At 42.3% G+C, this 24610-nt stretch overlaps 1 protein-coding gene across 1 annotated transcript in view; it reads right to left on the bottom strand.

Annotated features, from left to right (window-relative positions):
* The window catches only part of LOC112244810 (receptor-type tyrosine-protein phosphatase gamma), a 295615-nt gene that overhangs the window by 195463 nt on the left and 75542 nt on the right, over nucleotides 1–24610 (bottom strand). The window contains exon 2 of the mRNA XM_042299158.1: nucleotides 18031–18141. Coding sequence (XP_042155092.1) covers nucleotides 18031–18141 — 111 coding nt within the window. The remainder of the gene's footprint in view (nucleotides 1–18030; nucleotides 18142–24610) is intronic.

The following is a 24610-nucleotide window of genomic DNA, read 5'->3' as shown; positions in this document are numbered from 1 at the left end:
GGTACTGGACTTCCTGACGGGCCGCCCCCAGGTGGTGAGGGTAGGCAACAACATCTCCTCCCCGCTGATCCTCAACACTGGGGCCCCACAAGGGTGCGTTCTGAGCCCTCTCCTGTACTCCCTGTTCACCCACGACTGCGTGGCCATGCACGCCTCCAACTCAATCATCAAGTTTGCGGACGACACAACAGTGGTAGGCTTGATTACCAACAACGACGAGACGGCCTACAGGGAGGAGGTGAGGGCCCTCGGAGTGTGGTGTCAGGAAAATAACCTCACACTCAACGTCAACAAAACTAAGGAGATGATTGTGGACTTCAGGAAACAGCAGAGGGAACACCCCCATCCACATCGATGGAACAGTAGTGGAGAGGGTAGCAAGTTTTAAGTTCCTCGGCATACACATCACAGACAAACTGAATTGGTCCACTCACACAGACAGCATCGTGAGGAAGGCGCAGCAGCGCCTCTTCAACCTCAGGAGGCTGAAGAAATTCGGCTTGTCACCAAAAGCACTCACAAACTTCTACAGATGCACAATCGAGAGCATCCTGGCGGGCTGTATCACCGCCTGGTATGGCAACTGCACCGCCCTCAACCGTAAGGCTCTCCAGAGGGTAGTGAGGTCTGCACAACGCATCACCGGGGGCAAACTACCTGCCCTCCAGGACACCTACACCACCCGATGCTACAGGAAGGCCATAAAGATCATCAAGGACATCAACCACCCGAGCCACTGCCTGTTCACCCCGCTGCCATCCAGAAGGCGAGGTCAGTACAGGTGCATCAAAGCTGGGACCGAGAGACTGAAAAACAGCTTCTATCTCAAGGCCATCAGACTGTTAAACAGCCACCACTAACATTGAGTGGCTACTGCCAACACACTGTCAATGACACTGACTCTACTCCAGCCACTTTAATCATGGGAATTGATGGGAAATGATGTAAATATATCACTAGCCACTTTAAACAATGCTACCTTATATAATGTTACTTACCCTACATTGTTCATCTCATATGCATACGTTGATACTGTACTCTATATCATCGACTGCATCCTTATGTAATACATGTATCACTAGCCACTTTAACTATGCCACTTGGTTTACATACTTATCTCATATGTATATACTGTACTCGATATCATCTACTGTATCTTGCCTATGCTGCTCTGTACCATCACTCATTCATATATCCTTATGTACATATTCTTTATCCCCTTACACTGTGTATGACAGTAGTTTTTTTTGGAATTGTTAGTTAGATTACTTGCTCGTTATTACTGCATTGTCGGAACTAGAAGCACAAGCATTTCGCTACACTCGCATTAACATCTGCTAACCATGTGTATGTGACAAATAAAATTTGATTTGATTTGATTTGAAAAGGAGGGTGGTGCTTGGATTCATTGTTCTTCCTCTGCCAACCATGGTTACCTGCAAGGAAACACATGCCATCATCATTGCTTTGCACAAAAAGGGCTTCACAGGCAAGGATATTGCTGGCAGTAAGATTGCACCTAAATCAACGATATATCGGATCATCAAGAACTTCAAGGAGAGCGGTTCAATTGTTGTGAAGAAGGCTTCAGGGTGCCCAAGAAAATCCAGCAAGTGCCAGGACCGTCTCCTAAAGTTGATTCAGCTGCGGGATCAGGGCACCACCAGTACAGAGCTTGCTCGGGAATGGCAGCAGGCAGGTGTGAGTGCATCTGCACACACAGTGAGGCGAAGACTTTTGGAGGATGGCCTGGTGTCAAGGGCAGCAAAGAAGCCACTTCTCTCCAGGAAAAACATCAGGGACAGACTGATATTCTGCAAAAGGTACAGGGAATGGACTGCTGAGGACTGGAGTTTCCTTTATTACACATGTGGAACCCAAATCACGTTGCATGTTGGTCTGAGTTCGTACGACAATCATGACAAAGGGTCAACACTGCAAATATTGACTCTTTGCATCAACTTCATGTAATTGTCAATAAAAGCCTTTACAAGCATTTCATAAGTGTCAATTATACTTCAGTATTCCATAGTAACATCTGAAAAAAATATCTAAAGACATTGAAGCAGCAAACTTTGTGGAAATTAATATTTGTGTCATTCTCAAAACTTTTGGCCACGACTGTACATGTTAGCATTGCTAACCTTCAGATTACAGAGTATAAGTGGAGTTTAAAAACAGCACCCCTTGAGGTCATTGCCTATATTACAGAATATCCCGGTATCGTAGGGAGACGTGTGTATATGTGCATCTGTGTGTCTGAGCCACAGAGTGTGACCGTAAATGCACATTGGAGCACGTCTGCCACAGCAGCCTCAGCCATGTGAATACATCTTTCCACTCCAGGAAGCTGAGAATTACTTCACTTCAGTCCCCTTCAGACAGAGTACCCTTTCTGACTGGGCTGTCAGGCCTAATCCATGGCAACACAGTTAAGATCCTGAGGCTACCTACTGTACCAAACCACCAATGTTCTCATAGACCAGAGATGGGAGAGAAGAGGTGATGCAATATCGATTTAAAACACTTTCTGCACATAAAACTACTATCTGAGAAATACCGACTGGTCTACGCATCCTGACATCAACACTGGACTATTATGTAGCCATAGCATCAATAAAGACATAGTATGTAACAGTAGCATAGCCACAATTCATTGGTTGGTGGGCCTGCAAACTTCCTGGGGCAAAGAAAAAAATCAGTTTTATAGCGAATTCCCTGAAATTCTACACATTTTGCCATGAGGCTGAGAGAACATTTGTAAAGCTAATTAAGCTAAAATATGTACAAAAAATGTACAAAACATTCGTAACACCTGCTCTTTCCTTGACAGACTGACCAGGTCTGCAAATTAATTACTTAAAAATCATACAATGGGATTTTCTGAATTTTTGTTTTAGATTCCGACTCTCATAGTTGAAGTGTACCTACCTACCTAGGAAAACCTGCAAAATCAGCAGTGTATCAAATACTTGTTCCCCCCACTGTATGCCTCAATGCGGTCATATTCACTGCTTGCTATGAATTCTATATGATAGTGTTTAGGTAAAAAGGCAAATAATGTACTGTTTGGAACACTGACAAGTAGAGAGCATAAAACAAAATCTGACTGGGTGGGCCTGGCTCCCCTGAGGCTGGCCTGGCTCCCCTGAGGCTGGCCTGGCTCCCCTGAGGCTGGCCTGGCTCCCCTGAGGCTGGCCTGGCTCCCCTGAGGCTGGCCTGGCTCCCCTGAGGCTGGCCTGGCTCCCCTGAGGCTGGCCTGGCTCCCCTGAGGCTGGCCTGGCTCCCCTGAGGCTGGCCTGGCTCCCCTGAGGCTGGCCTGGCTCCCCTGAGGCTGGCCTGGCACCCTGAGGCTGGCCTGGCTCCCCAGTGGTATGGCCCACCTGTGCCTACGCGGCTGGTATGTCAAGTGGATGGAATAATACAATACTGGCCTCCTCTTCTCTCATGGCTTAACCAATCAATAAGCTAAGTTGTCGCCATCTTACGAGTTCCAACCCAACTTTGCTAAATCGTGACTTTTATCGTGTTTACTTTTTTTTGGTACAGAAAGTTCATCCTTTTATTACACATGGCCACCAAGGACTTCTGGACATCAGATCGACAGTTACTAACCTTGATTTCGAACTTCAAATAAGACTTCAACTACGAATCATCTGTTCCACTGCTCTATTCCTTTGTTCCATGGGCTACCAAAACGCTGCAGGCGTAGGCACGGGAGATGAGGTGGAGTCATGGTGGAATTGATGCGAAGAGAAACCGAACGGCACACCCCTCTGTTCTATTGGCAAATGTCCAGTTACTCGAGAATAAGCTGGATGAGCTTTGTTCGAGAGTCTCCTATCAGAGATACTTGAAAAGCTGCAACATTATATGTCTTAATAAAATGTGGATGGATAATAAAACGTAGATGGATAATAAAACATGGATGATAATAAAACATGGATGATAATAAAACGTAGATATATAATAAAACGTGGATGGACAAAACGTGGATGGATAATAAAACGTGGATGGATAATAAAACGTAGAAGGATAATAAAACGTGGAAGGATAATAAAACGTGGAAGGATAATAAAACGTGGAAGGATAATAAAACGTGGAAGGATAATAAAACGTGGAAGGATAATAAAACGTGGAAGGATAATAAAACGTGGATGGATAATAAAAAGTGGATGGATAATAAAACGTGGATGGATAATAAAACGTGGATGGATAATAAAACGTGGATGGATAATGGCGCTATGCACGTAGCAATTGGTGGATTCTCCATGCAGCTGCAAGGTCGTACAGCAGCTTTGGAGTTGAAAGGAGATGGAGTGGGTTTTTCTTAAAGAACAAATGGTACGCTACTCTCCATGGCCGACATAGAGCAAAACGTTTAAACAGGTTAACAATCACAAGTCCGCCGGGCCAGACAGAACACCAGGGCTCGTTCTCAAAGCATGCGCAGACCAGCTGGCAAGAGTCTTCACAGACATGTTCAATCTATCCTTGTCCCAGTCTGTAATTCCAACATGTTTCCATCTGACCACAATTGTCCCTGTTCCCAAGAGCTCCAACAACCTTCCTAAACGACTGTCGCCCCGTAAAACTCACATCTGTAATTATGAAGTGCTTCGAAAGGCTCGTCATGACACACATCAACACCATCATCCCAGACCCACTTCAATTTGCATACCGCCCCAACAGTTCCACAGATGACGCAATCTCATTTGCACTGCACACTGCTATCTCCTACCTGGACAAGAGGGTAAATAACTATGTGAGAATGCTGTTCATAGATTACCGCTCGGCTTTCAACACCATAGTCCCCTCCAAGATCATCACCTCTTGGTATGGCAAAAGCACAGCCCTTGACCGCAAAGCGGTCAGAACAACAGGCTCCGAGACAGCTTCTACCCCCAAGCCATAAGACTGCTAAATAGCCAGACCCCTAAATAGTCAATTAATGGTACCCAAACTATCTTGCACTGAGCCTTCGGACACTCAATAGACTACATATACACACACACGCTACATCGACACTCCCCCCACACACACACCAACACAACACAAGTACACATTAAAACTGTAACGGCTTTCTTCCGCTGAAGGAGAGGAGGACCAAAATGCAGCGTGGTTAGTGTTCAACATCTTTAGTAAAGACGAAAAACGAGAACACTACAAAATACAAAACAATAAATGTGAAAACCGAAACAGTCCTATCTGGTGCAATGACACAAAGACAGAAGACAATCACCCATGAAATACCCAAAGAACATGGCTGCCTAAATATGGTTCCCAATCAGAGACAATGACAGACAGCTGCCTCTAATTGAGAACCAATCTAGGCAACCATAGACATACAAAACTACCTAGAAAGGAAACAGCCCCATAAACATACAAAACCCCTAGACGAGAAAGAACACATAAATCCCCCATGTCACACCCTGACCTAACCAAAATAATAAAGAAAACAAAGATAACTAAGGCCAGGGCGTGACAAAAACACACTCACACACACTTTTTACACTCCCCATTTGCTGCTGCTATTTTACTCTTATCATCATTATTAGTGTTATCTATCCTGATGCCTAGTCACTTTACCCCGCCTTCATGTGCATATCTACCTCAAATACCTCGTACCTCGACACATTGATCTGGTACTCCCTCTACATAGCTCCATTCTTGAGTTTTGTGTTTTTTTATTCCCTGTGTTATTTTATTTTTAAACTCTGCATTGTTTGGAAAGGCTCGTAAGCATAAGCAACGCAATTTGATTTGGTCTGGTGACACCTTCCATAGAGCACAATGACATTAGAGTCGAGGTTGTCTAGCATTTTCAATGGAACATCCCTTTAACTAGCCTGGTGAGTCCTTCTATAAAGCACAATGCCTAGTTTTAGAGTCAATCAGGGGGCACGGTGTTTCAACAGAGCAGGTAGCCTGCCTCATCTCTACCCTCTGTTCTGTTCAGCCACATCTTCATTTGTCTTGGCTCAGTGACCACCGCAGAACCACCAAAACGGAAGAGAGGGGGATAAAGGGGGAAGAGCGGAAGGGGGGGATAAAGGAAAGTGAGTGAGTGAGTGAGTGAGTGAGTGAGTGAGTGAGTGAGTGAGTGAGTGAGACAACACACACACAGCAACAGCATGTAATGTCTGTTTTAATCATGGCTAGCATACACATTGGTAAACAAGAGGTTAACACTGAGAAAGACAGTACTCTCTCACTTTGCCTCAGGATTGGGGTGGTAGGGAGGTAGTTGGACATGAGCCATGAGAATAGATGGCTCTATTAGTACTTCATTACCCTTGTGAAAGGTGAGGTAAGGGGTTGCTAACTGTGAGCCACCATCCTTCTCTGGGTCTCCTAGGAGTATAAGATCAGAACTCTACTGTAAGATAAAGGCAGCGGAGGAGCTTGGTGCTCCACTGCACATCTCTCTCCAGAGGCGTGTTGAGGCCCAGTCCCAGCGAGAGCAGAGCGACTCCCCTCCCCTCTCCTCTTTTCAACTTTCCTCCAGTCATTCACTGCTGGTAGCACATTTCCTTACACGGGGTGGGCATGTCAACATCACCCATTCTCCCTTTCCCCTGCTCTCTTCCTCCCTACCCCTCCACCCCGCGCCTCACCCTCAGCAGTGGGGCACGGAGCTGTTAGCGACACACACCACTCCCTCCTCTCACCACCTTCCCCCTGTCTTGGAGTCACCCAATTAGAGGCAGCTGTAGCCAGCAGGGAGCCCCATGCCGAGCCAGGCTACACCCAGCCCTGTGGAGGGAGGAGAGGAGGCCCCTTAGAGGCCTGCCTAGCTGATCCACAGCCTGGGAGAGTATCCTTCAGCCCCACCCTCAGGCCCAGCACACCAAGCTAATCAACCATCTCTCCATCACCATGACGATGCAGTGCCAACACTGACTGGAGACGGTACATCTGAGTGGATCCATCATGCTCCACCGACCGTGACAGACTGACTGCACTGCATGTGTGTTCAAGTGGAACTCTACGTATATCATGGAGTTAAAAGCGCTGTACAGTCGAATTCAGCACAAACTTGAATGAGTGTTAGGCGAATGAGTCATTCGGTTCACATACTAGCTAGCTTTTAAATCAGAATACAATGCCTGGATGCAGACACGGAATATGTGCCCAACAATGTATCTTTGGAACAGATATAATGTCTACTTGAATATGATTTTAATCTCGAATCCAACTGGTTTCGTTCAACTGCAGGGCAATATAAAAGCTCAAAATAAAACAGTAATAACTAGACCCTCACTGCCAGAGAAAAATGTGAAGAACCAAAGAGAGATAGAAGAGGAGGTTAATGAAAAAGCTGCCGAAAGAGAGAAGAAGAAGAAAAAAAATAGACAAACAATGCAGAACTGTGTTCCGGAGGTCTCATTGGTGTTAGATATCATAACTCTTATGAAAAAATGCCTACGTGCGCATACACACACACACACACACACGCCTTGAATAACCTTTCATTATATTCCAGGGTGTGGATTTCTGTGTACCTTATTTAGTGGTTCATAAGTAGAGTATACACACCGCAGGAAAGTGAGACGGTGCCCACCGAGTGTTTCCCAACACTTTTGTACTGCTAATGTGGACGGTTTAGGCTAGATTAAGAAACAGGTTAGGTTATTAACCTTCTCTTAAAGACATGCTCCAGAACTTTGGCGACTACTAAGTTTTTTTTTTTTTAAACCTCCCGCTTTGGACTGGATGTGTCAATGTGTAGTTCATAAATGCATAATATATGAGCAGAATTACTGCCTTACCTCAATTTTCCTCGTAATCCCTACTACTCTCGGCCTGGGCCTCAATTTCAGTGACAGCTAGCAAGATACACACACACACACACACACACACACACACACACAGCAGAGCGAGAGAAATGACGTGACGCACACATCTGCAGATATGTGACGTAGTACACACGAGCGCTACTTTCAGAGCTACTGGCTAAAAAGTATACACAAGTACTAGAGAATCTCTTTAATGTGGTAAAGTGCAGATTAGAATATTCAAATCTGTACTGCATTATCTATTATCTATCAAATATGATCTAGTTGCATCGGCATTAGGCAGTCTCCCAGGCAGAGAAAAAGTCCATAAAAAAAGGGAAATACAGACTTCTGATTGATGCAGTGAAATACTTACACAACACTAGAGAGGTTTATTGAAAGTTTAAAAGCTAAAAAGCAATAGAACCTGAGATCCAGACTGGTAAATAATACAAAAGCCTGTCTCCTGGGGAACTGAGTGGAATATAAGAGGAGGCTCAGATGCACACTGTTGACTCTGGTGGCAGGCGAAATAAATCACAACATATGCCAGAGTACACCATCCGACCCTGCCTCTCAACCTCCGCCGTTCTTCCTCTCTTTCTATTTCTACTATTTTCTTCCATCCTCTCTTTCCCAACATGCTTGTATGCCATCCAGTATGCCATCGAACCATCCAAGCCTACCTCTCAACCTCAAGTTCTCCAGCTTTCTCCTCCTTTCTTGCTTTCACAACACATCCAGTATGCCATCCCGTCTCTCAAGCTCTCGTAGTACATTCCATCTTCCCTGGAATATATACATGAACCATTTCCCATCCTAAGAATGTGGAATAAGCAAAGGCTTTGATTTGTGGTCAAACAGACAGAAAAGGGGTCCTAGAAACAGTATTGGTATTATAAATACATCAAAACACAATCATGTCGAAGTAAATACCTTTGCCAACTAATATCAACACTTATATTTACTTTTGGAGAAATTATTTGCATTGTGCTTTGTAATTCTGTTACCAAAAACCCACATACTGCATATTTAAGATATTTTCGAATTGCTCTTCCCCATGAGGTAACAAGTAAAGGTAGAACTACCTATTAGTTTAGTGTTTTTACTGATACCAAGTTTGTCTATGAGTTATGCAGTAACGGAGTTACGGCAATTTAATTGGCTGAAATGGGATCTCATAGTAGTCACAAACCACAGTTGGGTCACCTGCTTACGGTCCTCCCTTCCACTGGCATACTGTTATGTTCAGCTCATAACTGTTAACTTTCTCTTTCTGTCATCTGGTGGTCAAAGCAAGCCTGTAAAAACAGTCTGGACAACCCTTCCCTGTCTCTCTCTGTCTTTATTTCTCTCTCACTCTCCTTCTTTGTGTCTCTCTCTCTTTCTTTGTCTCTTTCTCTCCCTCTCTTTGTCTCCCTCTCTATCTTTGTCTCTCTCTCTCTTTCTCTCTCTCTCTGTCTCTCTCTCACTCTCACCCACTTTTTCTCTGTCTCCCTCTCTCTTTATTTGTCTCCCCCTCGGTCTGCCTTTCTTTCTTTTTCTTTGTCTCCCTCTTTCTTTCTCTCTTTCGGTCTCCCTTTCTTTCTTTGTATCTCTCTCTTTCCTTGTCTCTCTCTCTCACTTTATTTCTTTGTCTCCCTCTTTCTCGTCTCCCTCTCTCTTTCTTTGTCTCCCTCTTTCTTTGTCTCTGTCACGGTCTGACCATCGTTCGTATGTGTTTTCCTTGTTTTAGTGTTGGTCAGGACGTGAGCTGGGTGGGCATTCTATGTTGTGTGTCTGGTTTGTCTATTTCTATGTTTGGCCTGATATGGTTCTCAATCAGAGGCAGGTGTTAGTCATTGTCTCTGATTGGGAACCATATTTAGGTAGCCTGTTTTGTGTTGGGTTTTGTGGGTGATTGTCCTTAGTGTCCTTGTTCCTGGCTCTGTGTTAGTTTACACAAGTATAGGCTGTTTCGGTTTTTCGTTACGTTCTTTGTTTTGTAGTGTTTATCATTGATTCGTGGTTTACGTTTGTTTATTAAACATGGATTGAAATCTACACGCTGCATTTTGGTCCGACTCTCCTTCACCACAAGAGAACCGTTACGGTCTCCCTCTCTTTCTTTCTTTGTCTCTCTCACTCTTTCTTTCTTTGTCTCTCACTCTTTCTTTCTTTGTCTCTCTCACTCTTTCTTTCTTTGTCTCTCACTCTTTCTTTGTCTCCCCCACTCTCTCTCTTTCCTTCTCATTGTCTCTCTCTTTCCTTCTCTCATTGTCTCTCTTTCCTTGTGTCTCTCTCTTTCCTTGTGTCTCTCTCGTTCCTTGTCTCTTTGTCTCTCTCGTTCCTTGTCTCTTTGTCTCTCTCTTTGTCTCTCTCGTTCCTTGTCTCATTGTCAATTCAATTTGCTTTATTGGCATGACATAATGTACATATTGCCAAAGCTTACTTTCAATGGGGTGTTTTTCCCATTTGATGAAATCTTGTTTTGCAAGTGGACCCCACACCTTTGGTCTCTCTCTCTCTCTCTCTCTCTCACACCCCCAACAACTACCCTCTTACCATTTATTGTAACAAACAACCTCACCCACTGAACACCGACACCGGGCGTTCATGGACATTGAAAAGTAGCTGACATTTGGTAGGGCAACACTTGCCGGACCAAATCTGAACCAATATTCTTTCTGCAGACGTCATTGACTCTAAATTCAAAGCGGATAATTAGCAGACTTTTGGAAAACATGGTGCACACAGTGCTTCTGACTACATATTCACCTAACAATACCAAACACACAGAGGCTAAGGAGCTTTGGCTGTCTGAATCGCTGTAGCTCAGTGACAACACAGGTTCAGTGTCAAAGCACGAAGACAGGGTTGAATAGATAACATGTTACATGAAATGCTCAGAGAACATAGGGAGAGGCCTCGCCGACAGGCTGCAGAGGTTAGGGTATGCTATGTGCAAAGTGCTATGAATACAAAAGCAACTACAGTTGCAGTAAAACTACCTTGACCACATTCTGAAGTACAACATATCCAATAGATTTATTTGAGTGTTTAGGCATATTGCACAAATGAATGTCAGAACGTTGTGTACTAGTGTTGTCACGATACCAGGAAGTAACGAAGCAATGTAAAGAAAAACACGTAGTGGATAACATCTCTTAAGGAAAACGGTCCTAATGTTGGAAAAAGCTGCCTTATGTGGTCACCAAGAGTCACATTTGCAAGCTATAGCACACACTATTTTTTTTTTACAAAAGTAGGTTTTAAAAGGACCATGGAGTTTAGTCTGCTTTGTGTTTTCTTTCTTGCCAAGGAAAAGCTGGTTTTGTACAGCAGTAAATGTAGTTGGTATTATAGGTGCAACTAGTTTCCTGTTCCTCTCCTCTCCAAGGAGATACAGCATCAACGAGAAGGAAAAGTGTACAAAGACTAATTTCATCCTACTTTATGCTTCAGGCGAAACCACATTGGGAATATACCCGTTAAAATCAGCTCATTCAGATCTCTTTCCATTAAGGTAAAATGGAATGTGAAAGAGGTTTTAACAGTTCTCGAATGATCCTTTCCTTTTAAAATCATTTTAAATATGAGTGGTTTTTACAAGACTGCAGGCAGTGCTAAAATTAGTAGGAGGGAGATAGTGAGAGTGAATTTTCAAGGATAATATACAATTCAGGGGCAGAATATCATTAATTTCCATCTCATTTCAGCCTTGTCCTACTCAGACGGCCGAGAGCACTCTCTTCATGTCATTATCTAATGGAAAATTTGCTCAGTTAGTAGATATGAATAGGACCAGGAACACTACTAGCTTTCAAATTAAAATTCAAGCCGCTGATTTTGAGGATCTCAGTGGAGTAGCTGGCTAGCAGCACAATGATTTAAATAAATAAATAAATGCATGTATACTGAAAACACACAAAAAATACAAATGTATGTGGACACCTTTAAATTAGGAGATTCTGACAGTTCAGCCACACCCGTTGCTGACAGGTGTATAAAAATCGAGCACACGGACATGCAATCTCCATAGACAAACATTGGCAGTAGAATGACCTTACTGAAGAGCTCAGTGACTGTCAAAGTGGCACTGTCATAGGATGCCACCTGTCCAACAAGTCAGTTAGTCAATTTCTGCCCAGCTAGATCTGCTCCCCGGTCAACGGTGCTGGTATTGTGAAGTGGAAACGTCTAGGGCTCAGCTGCGATGTGGCAGGCCACACAAACTCACAGGGTCCGCAGAGTGCTGAAGTGCGTAGCACGTCTAAATCATCTGTTCTCGGTTGCAACCCTCACTACCGAGTTACAAACTCAGTTCAAAGCAACGTCAGCACAATAAATGTTCGTCGGGAGCTTTATGAAATGGGTTTTCATGGCCGAGCAGCCGCACACAAGCCTAAGATCACCATGCACAATTCCAAGTGTCGGCTGGAGTGGTGTAAAGCTCGCCGCCATTGGACTCCGGAGCAGTGGAAACGAGTTCTCTGGAGTGATGAATGATGCTCCACCATCTGGCAGTCCAACAGACAAATCTGGGTTTGGCGGACACCAGGAGATCACTACCTAACCCAATGCATAGTGACAACTGTAAGGTTTGGTGGAAGAGGAATAATGGTCTGGGGTTGTTTTTCATGGTTCGGGCTAGAACCCTGAAGGGAAATCTTAACGCTACAGCATACAATGACATTCTAGATTATTCTATGCTCCCAACTTTGTGGCAACAGTGTGGGAAAGGCCCATTTCTGTTTCAGCATGACAATACCACTGTGCAAAAAGCGTCGTGCATAAAGAAATCGTTTGCCGAGATCAGTGTCGGAGAACTTGACAGGCCTGAACAGAGCCCTGAACTGAAACCCATTGAACACCTTTGGGATGAATTGGAATACCGACTGTGTGCCAGGCCTAATCAGCCAACATCAATGCCCGATCCCACTAATATATACAGTGCTAGTTAAAAGTTTGGACACACATACTGATTCAAGGGCTTAATTTTACGAAGTTCTACATTGTAGAATAATTCTGAAGGCATCAAAACTATGAAATAACACATATGAAACCATGTAGTAACCAAAAACTTAAACAAATCAAAATAGATTTTATATTTGAGATTCTTCAAAGTAGCCACCCTGTGACTTGATTGACAGCTCTGCACACTCTTGGCATTCTCTCAACCAGCTTCATGTGGTAGACACCTGGAATGCATTTCAATTAACAGGTGTGCCTTGTTAGAAGTTCATTTGTGGAATTTCTTTCCTTCTTAATGCGTTTGAGCCAATCAGCTGTGTTGTGACAAGGTAGGGGTGGCATACAGAAGATAGCCCTATCTGGTAAAAGACCAAGTCCATATTATGGCAAGAACAACTCAAATAAGCAAAGAGAAACGACAGTCCATCATTAATTTAAGACATGAAAGTCAGTCAATGCGGAAAATTTAAAAAACTTTGGAAGTTTCTTAAAGTGCAGTCGCAGAAACCATCAAGCGCTATGATGAAACCAGCTCTCATGAGGACCACCACAGGAATGGAAGACCCAGAGTTACCTCTGCTGCAGAGGATAAGTTCATTAGAGTTAACAGCACCTCAGATTGCAGCCCTAATAAATGTTTCACAGAGCCCAGACAGACACATCTCAACATCAACTGTTCAGAGGAGACTGTGAATATCAATCTTTCTATTCTGGTTAGTGACTGTTTGTGCTGTTCTGTGAAGGGAGTAGTAAAGAGCGTAGTATGAGATCTTCAGTTTCTTGGCAATTTCTCACATGGAATAGCCTTCATTTCTCAGAACAAGAATAGATTGACGAGTTTCAGAAGAAAGGTCTTTGTTTCTGGACATTTTGAGCCTGTAATGGAACCCACAAATGCGGATGCTCCAGATACTTGAGTAGTCTAAAGAAGGACAGTTTTATTGCTTCTTTAAATCAGAACAGTTTTCATCTGTGCTACATAATTGCAAACGTTCTTTTTAATGATCAATTAGCCTTTTAAAATGATAAACTTGGATTAGCTAACACAACGTGCCATTGGAACACAGGAGTGATGGTTACTGATAATTGGCCTCTGTACACCTATGTAGATATTCAATTTTTAAAAATCAGCCGTTTCCAGCTACAACAGTCATTTACAACAATATCTACACTGTATTTCGGATCAATTTGATGTCATTTTAAAAAACAAGGGAATTTCTAAGTGACCCCAAACTTTTGAACAATAGTGGACATACAATGCATTTGGAAAGTACTCAGACCCCTTGACTTTTTCCACATTTTGTTTCTTTACAGTCTTATTCTAAAATGGATTAAATCATATTTTGTCCTCATTAATCTACACACAATACCCCATAAAGACAATGCAAAAACCGGTGTATATACAGTGCCTTGCAAAAGTATTCGGCCCCCTTGAACTTTGCGACCTTTTGCCACATTTCAGGCTTCAAACAAAGATATAAAACTGTATTTTTTTGTGAAGAATCAACAACAAGTGGGACACAATCATGAAGTGGAACGACATTTATTGGATATTTCAAACTTTTTTAACAAATCAAAAACTGAAAAATTCAGCCCCCTTAAGTTAATACTTTGTAGCGCCACCTTTTGCTGCGATTACAGCTGTAAGTCGCTTGGGGTATGTCTCAATCAGTTTTGCACATTGAGAGACTGAAATTTTTTCCCATTCCTCCTTGCAAAACAGCTCGAGCTCAGTGAGGTTGGATGGAGAGCATTTGTGAACAGCAGTTTTCAGTTCTTTCCACAGATTCTCGATTGGATTCAGGTCTGGACTTTGACTTGGCCATTCTAACACCTGGATATGTTTATTTTTGAACCATTCCATTGTAGATTTTGCTTTATGTTTTGGATCATTGTCTTGTTGGAAGACAAATCTCCGTCCCAGTCTCAGGTCTTTTGCAGACTCCATCAGGTTTTCTTCCAGAATGGTCCTTTATTTGGCTCCATCCATCTTCCCATCAATTTTAACCATCTTCCCTGTCCCTGCTGAAGAAAAGCAGGCCCAAACCATGATGCTGCCACCACCATGTTTGACAGTGGGGATGTTGTGTTCAGGGTGATGAGCTGTGTTGCTTTTACGCCAAACATAACGTTTTGCATTGTTGCCAAAAAGTTCAATTTTGGTTTCATCTGACCAGAGCACCTTCTTCCACATGTTTGGTGTGTCTCCCAGGTGGCTTGTGGCAAACTTTAAACGACACTTTTTATGGATATCTTTAAGAAATGGCTTTCTTCTTGCCACTCTTCCATAAAGGCCAGATTTGTGCACTATACGACTGATTGTTGTCCTATGGACAGAGTCTCCCACCTCAGCTGTAGATCTCTGCAGTTCATCCAGAGTGATCATGGGCCTCTTGGCTGCATCTCTGATCAGTCTTCTCCTTGTATGAGCTGAAAGTTTAGAGGGACGGCCAGGTCTTGGTAGATTTGCAGTGGTCTGATACTCCTTCCATTTCAATATTATCGCTTGCACAGTGCTCCTTGGGATGTTTAAAGCTTGGGAAATCTTTTTGTATCCAAATCCTTCACAAAAATCTTCACAAAAGTATCTCGGACCTGCCTGGTGTGTTCCTTGTTCTTCATGATGCTCTCTGCGCTTTTAACGGACCTCTGAGACTATCACAGTGCAGGTGCATTTATACGGAGACTTGATTACACACAGGTGGATTGTATTTATCATCATTAGTCATGTAGGTCAACATTGGATCATTCAGAGATCCTCACTGAACTTCTGGAGAGAGTTTGCTGCACTGAAAGTAAAGGGGCTGAATAATTTTGCACGCCCAATTTTTCAGTTTTTGATTTGTTAAAAAAGTTTGAAATATCCAATAAATGTCGTTCCACTTCATGATTGTGTCCCACTTGTTGTTGATTCTTCACAAAAAAATACAGTTTTATATCTTTATGTTTGAAGCCTGAAATGTGGCAAAAGGTTGCAAAGTTCAAGGGGGCCGAATACTTTCGCAAGGCACTGTACAAAACTGAAATATGATATTTATATTAAGTATTGAGACCCATTACTCAGTACTTTTTCGAAGCACCTTTGGCAGTGATTACAGCCTCGAGTCTTCTTGGGTATGATGCTACAAGCATGGCACACCTGTATTTGGGGAGTTTCACCTATTCTTCTCTGCAGATCCTCTCGAGCGCTGTCAGGTTGGATGGGGACCGTCACGGCAAAACTATTTTCAGGTCTCTCCGGGTTCAAGTCTGGGCTCTCGCTGGGCCACTCATTGACATTCAGAAACTTGTTTCGAAGCCACTCCTGCATTGTCTTGGCTGTGTGCTTAGGATTGTTGTCCTGTTGAAAGGTGAACCTTCGCCCCACAGTCTGAGGTCCTGAGCGCTCTGGAGCAGGTTTTCATCAAGGATCTCTCTGTACTTTGCTTTGTTCATCTTTCCCTCGATCCTGACTAGTCTCCCAGTCCCTGCCGCTGAAACACACCCCCACAGCATGATGCTGCCACAACCATGCTTCACCATCGGGATGGTGCCAGTTTTACTCCAGATGTGACGTTAGGCATACAGGCCAAAAAATTACATCTGGGTTTCATCAGACCAGAGAATCTTGTTTCTCATGGTCTGAGAGTCTTTAGGTGCCTTTTGGTATCTCCAAGCCGGCTGACATGTGCCTTTTACTGAGGAGTGGCTTCCGTATGGTCATTCTACCATAAAGGCCTGATTGCCTTTGCTGCTACAGAGATGGTTGTCCTTCTGGAAGAATCTCCCATCTCCACAGAGGAACTCTGGAGCTCTTTCAGAGTAACCATCGGGTTCTTGGTCACCTCCCTGACCAAGGCCCTTCTCCCCACGAATGCTCAGTTTTGCCGGGTGGCCAGCTCTAGGAAGAGTCTTGGTGGTTCCAAACTTTTTCCATTTAAGAATGATGGATGCCACTGTTTTTCTGGGGACCTTCAATGCTGCAGAAATGTTTTGGTACCCTTCCCCAGATCTGTGCCTTGACACAATCCTGTCTCGGAGCTCTACGAACAATTCCTTCATCCTCATGGCTTGGTTTTTGCTCTGACATGCATTGTCAACTGTGGGACCTTATATAGACAGGTGTGCGCCTTTCTAAATCATGTCCAATCAATTGAATTTACCACAGGTAAAAGATGATCAATTGAAACAGAATGCACCTGAGCTCAATTTCAAGTCTCCTAGCAAAGGGTCTGAATACTTATGTAAATAAGGTATTGCAGTTTATTTACTTTTTACAAATGTGCAAACATTTATAAAAACCTGTTTTCACTTCATCATTATGGGTTATTGTGTGTAGATTGATGAGGAAAATGTTTTATACATTTTAGAATAAGGCTGTAACGTAACATTGCATATCATAAACATGTCATAAATAATCAAAAGGCACAAAGTAAATGTATGCATGATGAATCATCTAGTACATCTGAAACCTTATTGAAGGCTGCCCAGCAACATACAGTACTCATCATCAGACCTTGTGAAAGAGTGACAGTTTTCTGGGCTCAACTGTAAAATGTGCTAATTTAGCTCTGGCACACTTTAATGTGACCTGATATCTTACAATCATTAGAGGTGAACAGTGCCCTATAGATCATTTTTCCATAATATACAAATGGCTGGGATGTTTCTCGTATAACATGGTATTAAGGATCCACAGCCATTTAGGACATAGATTTTTCCTGGGATACAGTTTCTTCCAGCCAGTGCATCCCTCCAGGACCATCAGTTTAAGTAGTGATTACAAGGTGCACACGTGCATAACAGAAATATAAATATATCTGTTTAAAGATCCTTCTCTGCCACAGGCCCAGTGCTGGAGGAACAGGGTGATAAATGTGGATCTCTGTAGCTGAATGGTGCTCACAGGGACAACACAAGTCCCTACTCTAGCACAGAATCCTCCATAACACACATCCAAAACTACTCCCTGTAGCTACCAGTCAGAGGGAGTGAGGGAAAGAGGGAGAGAGTCAAATAGAAATGGAAGGAGTTGGATTAAAAGCTACATTTGGGAAATAGGGAAGAAGAAGGGAGAAGGGAGAAGAGTTGGGACAGAGAGAGATTGAGAATCAATCAAAGAGGAAGAGAGAGTTACTGTTAAATAATACATGTCTACTGCCACAGTCCAGTTAGGTTTGACCTCTCTAATGATATTGATCAGTGTAGAGCATAGAGTTCGAACCTTAGAGAGGATGTAGGGTTAGAATTTGTGGCACAAGCGGTCAGCCATCTTGCCTGGGGACATAGGTGTATCTCTATGAAGTAGAAGAGGACTCACCGGAATAAGCCCAGTAGGAGTTTCCTCCTGTGGCCCTCCTCTCCCTCACCCCGCCCCCCATGCTCCCATGGTGCTCCTCTCCTACTGACCCCGACTGGCCACCCTGTAGAGCTAAGGAACACAGAAACAGAGGTTAGATAGAATGTTTAGCATAAGTATTTAAAACACTACAATTATATATACACTTTACAAAAATATAAATGCACCATGTAAAGTGTTGGTGAAAATGTTTCATGAGCAGAAATAAAAGACCCCAGAAATGTTTCATGTACACAATAAAGGTATTTCTCTCAGATTTTGTGCACACATTTGTTTACATCCCTTTTAGTAATCATTCCTACTTTGCCAAGATAATCCATCCACTTGACAGGTGTGTCATATCAAGAACTGATTAAACAGCATCATTACACAGGTGCATATAGTGGTGGGGACAAAAGGACATTCTAAAATGCGCAGTTTTGTCACACAACGACACAATGCCACTGATGTGCAATTGGCATGCTGACTACAGGAATGTCCACCAGAGCTGTTCACAGAGAATAAAATGTTCATTTCTCTACCATAAGCCGCCTCCAACATCGATTTAGAGAGTTTGGCAGTACGTCCAAGCGACCATAAAAGCGAAGAATTTCTTCACAAACTGTCAGAAACCATCTCAGGGAACTCATCTGCGTGCTTGTTTTCCTCACCAGGGTCTTGGCATGACTGCAGTTCGGAGTCGTAACGGATTTCAGTGGGCAAACGCTTACCTTCGATGGCCCCTGGCATGCTGGAGAAGTGTGCTTTTCACGGATGAATCCCGGTTTCAACTGTTCCCGGGCAGATGGCAGACAGCATGTATGGTGTTGTGTGGGCGAGTGATTTGCTGATGTCAACGTTGTGAACAGAGTGCCCCATGGTGGCGGTGGGGTTATGGTATGGGCAGGCATAAGCTTTGGACAACAAACACAATTGCATTTTATCGATAGCAATTTGAAAGCTCAGAGACACCGTGATGAGATCCTGAGGCCCATCATCGTGCCATTCATCCGCTGCCATCACCTCATGTTTCAGCATGATAATGCACGGCCCCATGTCGCAAGGATCTGTACACAATTCTGAAAATGCCCCAGTTCTTCCATGGCCTGTATACTCACAAGACATGTCACCCATTGAGCATGTTTGGGAAGCAAATATCCAGCAACTTCGCACAGCCATTGAAGGAGGAGTGGGACAATATTGCATAGGCCACAATCAACAGCCTGATCAATTCCACACGAAGAAGATGTGCCGCAATGCATGAGGCAAATGGTGGTCACACAAGACACTGACTTGATCGACGCACCTACCTTCATTTTTTTACATATCTGTGACCAACAGATGCATATTTGTAATCCCAGTCATGTGAAATCCATAAATTAGGGTCTAATGAATTTATTTCAACTAACTGATTTCCTTATATGAGTTGTAACTCAGCAAAATCTTAAATGTTGTATGTTGCATTTATATTTTTTGTTCAGTGTAAATATACACTGAGTGCATAAAACATTATGAACACATGCTCCTTCCATGATATAGACTGATCAAGTGAATCCAGGTGAAAGCTATAATTCCAATTGATGTCACTTGTTAAATCCACTTCAATCAGTGTAGATTAAGGGGACAGGTTAACCTATCGACAGGTTAAAGAAGGATTTTTAAGCCTTGAGACAATTGAGACATAGATTGTGCATGTGTGCCATTCAGAGGGTGAATGGGCAAGACAAAAAAATGTAAGTGCCTTTGAACGGGGAAATACGTGCCATGCGCACCGGTTTGTGTCAAGAACTGCAACGCTTCTGGGTTTTTCATGCTCAACAGTTTCTTGTGTGTATCAAGAATGGTCCGCCACCCAAAGGACATCCAGCCAACTTGACACAAATGTGAGAAGCATTGGAGTCAACAAGGGCCAGCATCCCCATGGAACACTTTCGACACCTTGTTGAGTCCATGCCCCAATAAATTGAGGCTGTACTTAGGGCAAAAGGGTGGGCAACTCAATTTTAGAAAAGTGTTCTTAATGGGTTTTTTAAACTCAGTGTAGGTGGACAATGACATTGAATACCCCAAATATGGCATTTTATCGTCTAATATTTGCTTGAAGAAAGTCATATGGTAGTTTTGCGGAATACATTATATCAACCAGTCTTTCAGAAAAACTAGTTTTCATTTAAAAAAATGATAATCATTCTAACAGCAAAGCAAAGTAATAAAATACTAAAGTGTTCCAGGTCTTTGTATGTTTAACTCTATGGACAGATGTTGCCGTCTCAGACCGCTGAGTAGGACCTAGAACAGTCTGGGAACACATCGAAGCGATGAAGAGAATGAATAAAGAAAGGAACGATTCTATGAACTTCTAACAGCACAACTTTGAAGAGTGGAAATTTAGATGGGTGTGGGTGGGATAACTCCTGAGAGATCAAAGTTTTTTTTTTTTGGGGGGGGGTTCTGGTGCAACAGAACATGGGTAGGATAGTGTACTTCTTGCATATCATCCACTGACACAAAGATGAATCAAACAAACTGGAAACAATAGAACACTATGAAAACAATTGGGGAAACCAGGCCTAGTAGTCATAGCTGACTTTGAAAAGGCTTTTGATAAAGTACGACTGGAATTAATATATAAATGCCTGGAATATTTCAATTTTGGAGAATCTCTTAAAGTGGGTTAAAGTTATGTATAGTATCCCAAGGTGTACTAATTCTCAGAAAGTATTAAACTGTCAAGAGGAGTAAAACAAGGTTGTCCACTATCGAAATATCTATTTATTATGACAATCGAAATGTTAGCTATTAAAATCAGATTCAACGATAATATCAGATAACAAAAAAATACAACATTTACATTTCCGTGTAGGTTACCAATAAAATGTTCTGACAGTAAAGTGGACATACTCAGTATTTATGACCCGAAAGGAAGAAATTCTCACGAAAATAATTTTTTATAGAAAGTCAACAAAAATAGATAAGATCTTGCTACCATGGAAAGGAAAATACCAATTTATTTGTTGAAAAATCACCCTGATTAACTCTTTGGTCATATCCCAGTTCACCTATTTGCTTATGGCCATGCCTACACCTAATGACCTGTTTTTTTTAAATTATATGAGCAAAAAAGATTCAATTTTATTTGGAATGGCAAGCCAGACAAAATTAAAACGGGCCTACTTAATTCAGAGGTCAGAAATTCTTACATTTTAAAGCATTATACTTTTCACTAAAGCCTTCAGTCATACAAAAGCTATACATAAATCCAAACTGGTTCTCTAGCAGATTAGTAAAACTGTCTCACCTCATATTCAAGAATGGTCTTTTTCCCTTTATTCAGATTACAACCTCTCACTTTTGGTAATTTGAAAAATCTCCAAAATATCACTATTTTTAAACAAGGCTTAGAAAGTTGGTTGCAATTTCAGTTTAATCTACCAGAAAAAAAACAATAAATATTACAACAAGTGTTATGGTTAAACTCAAATACACTAATTAATAATAAAACATTTTTGTAAAAATGTGAAACAAAACAGCACAGTTGAAAAAAATATGGCAAATAGAAATCAAAACCAGATGGTCTTCAGAGATAAAATGGAAGGGGTTAAGGGTAGCTGAAGATAAGTAATGTAAAATATATTGTGTCCGTAAAATGTATACAGTATGTATAAACTGGAAGTAGAAGCCCAAATGGTGTTGTCCATTAGTTTACTCCAATTAGGGGAGGGGTGGTAGGGTTAAGGGGAAATAATAAAAGGAAAATATATTTTTTTAAATTACCAGTTAAAAGTTTGGACACACCTACTCATTCAAGAGTTTTCTTTATTTTTACTACTTCTACATTGTAGAATAATAGTGAAGACATCAAAACTATGAAAGAAGACATATGGAATCATGTAGTAACCCAAAAAATTGTTAAACAAATCAAAATACATTTTATATTATACATTCTTCAAAGAAAGCGACCCTTTGCATTGATGACAGCTTTGTAAACTCTTGGCATTATCTCAACCAGCTTCATGAGGAATTATTTTCCAACAGTCTTGAAGGAGTTACCAGATATGCTGAGCTTTTGTTGGCTGCTTTTCCTTCACTCTGCAGTCCAAGTCACAGCAAACCTTTGGTTTGAGGTCTGGTGATGGTGGGAGGCCAGGTCATCTGAAGCAGCACTCCATCACTTTCCTTCTTGGTCAAATAGCCCTTACACAGCCCGGAGATGTGTTTGAGGTCATTGTCCTGTTGAAAAACAAATGATAGTCCCACTAAACGCAAACCAGATGGGATGGCGTATCGCTGCAGAATGATATGGTAGCCATGCTTGTTAAGTGTGCCTTGAATTCTAAATAAATAACAGACAGTGTCACCAGCAAAGCACCATCACACCTCCTCCTCCATGCTTCACCGTGGGAACCACACATGCGGAAATCATCCGTTCAACTACTCTGAGTCTCACAAAGACACGGCGGTTGGAACCAAAAATCTAAAAGGACAGATTTCCACCGCTCTAATGTCCATTGCTCGTGTTTCTTGGCCAAAGCAAATCTCTTCTTATTGGTGTCTGTAGTAGTGGTTTCTTTCCAGCAATTTGACCATGAAGGCCTGATTAACGCGGTCTCCTCTGAACAGTTGATGTTGAGATGTGTCTATTACTTGAACTCTGTGAAGCATTTATTTGGGTCGCAATCTGAGGTGAACTTGTCCTCTGCAGCAGAGGTAAGTCTGGATCTTACTTTCCTATGGCGGTCCTCATGAGAGCCAGATTCATCATAGCGCTTGATGGTTTTTGCAACTGCACTTGAAGAAACTTTCCAAGTTCTTTATAATGTTCTGCATTGCCTGACCTTCATGTCTTAAAGTAATGATGGATGGTTGTTTCTCTTCACATTTTTTAGCTGTTCTTGCCATAATATGGACCTGGTCTTTTACCAAATAGGGCTAACTTCTGTATATGTCCCCTACCTTGTCACAACACAACTGATTGGCTCAAATGTATTAAGGAAAGAAATTCCACAAATGAACTTTTAACAAGGCCCATCTGTTAATTGAAATTGACTCTAGATGACTACCTCATGAAGCTGGTTGAGAGAATGCCAAGAGTGTGCAAAGCTGTCATCAAGGCAAAGGGTGCTATTTGAAGAATCTCAAATATAAATATATTTTGATTTGTTTAACACTTTTTTGGTCACTACATGATTCCGTATGTCTTATTTCATAGTTGTGATGTCTTCACTATTATACTACATTGTATAAAATAGTAAAATAAATAAAAACCCTTGAATGATAGGCGTGTCCAAATGTTTGACTGATACTGTACAGTTATTTTAAAAAATATATGGGGAATTGGAAATTATGCAGACAATTACATTGATAGAAGCCAGATTGTATTTGCAATACTAAAGATGATCCACCCCCTAAATAAAATAAAAAAACATATTAATCAAATAATATCTACTGTATGCACTTCTTCTGTCACTCCTAGAGCTATGACGAGAAATCCATACCCATAATTTATGTTTCTTGTCCACATCACCCAGCTCAAATCAATTCCCTTTCATCAAGCAACACTGTTTTGCCCTCCATCTTGTAGTGATGGAGGGAAAGTAAGATGGATAGAGAGTTCAGTCTGGGTGTATACGGCCAGAGACCTGGAGTTTGATTGGCTCACAGACCATACCAGCAGCAGCAGGAGAAGACCACCCCCCCATGAGACCCCATACCCCGTACCCACACCCCAGGTGTCATCATCGCTGCAAACAATGTAATCATTTTTACTCCTCATCGCCTCCTGTGTGGACCATCTAACCTACAGTATGTGTCTCGGCCTTAATCAGAAGTAATGAACACCACCATCCGGGTTGATCCAGGGGGGAAGTGAAACAACAACAGGAATGGTTTCACTGAAATCCCTCAGATACGCTAAGCCCGCTCTCACACACACTCACCATCCATCAACTCCATTCAGACGCTGCCTGGCATCCCTGAACAAACTATATTCTGGAAATTGATGAAGAGGCTGCACTGTACGCAGACATATGAACGACAATTTGGTCATTTCCAAATTGTAAAAAACGAGTCCTGCTATAGGATGGAGTGAAAAAGCTTGTTTAGGGAGTTCTAGAGTAATGTTCATTCATTACACCCACTTACGGCTGAGTGAGTCACACACACATAGGTACATTTAGTTGAGTAGTTGTGTTAGCTGCAGTCTGCAGGAGAGAGACGATGTACCCCAACATGCAGAGCCCAGAGACGCTGGGTTCTGCTGGCATAGGCTGTGAATTTGCACCTCAGGAGGTGGTAGCTACAGAGCCTGTAAAATGGTAACAGATTGACGCTGAGACTAAGATCTTTCCCTTTAAAAGTATGCCAAACAAAAACCATTGATTACAAAGTTAACCAAACAAGGACTACTTTTAACAATTTCCACAGGAAGTTTGACAAAAACACATTTCCTAGAGAAGACCAGTGGTGATCTAAAGTTTGTTAACAGAATAATGGTAAAATCTCCCTCCATTCTTTATGTGACCACGTTTTCCAAAAAGTTAAATATCAACTCCGATTTAAGATT

This window comes from Oncorhynchus tshawytscha, linkage group LG02, assembly GCF_018296145.1.
Source record: "Oncorhynchus tshawytscha isolate Ot180627B linkage group LG02, Otsh_v2.0, whole genome shotgun sequence".
Lineage (NCBI taxonomy): Eukaryota > Metazoa > Chordata > Actinopteri > Salmoniformes > Salmonidae > Oncorhynchus > Oncorhynchus tshawytscha.
Note: the sequence above shows the minus strand (reverse complement) of the source record. Positions and strands in the feature narration are given on the sequence as shown.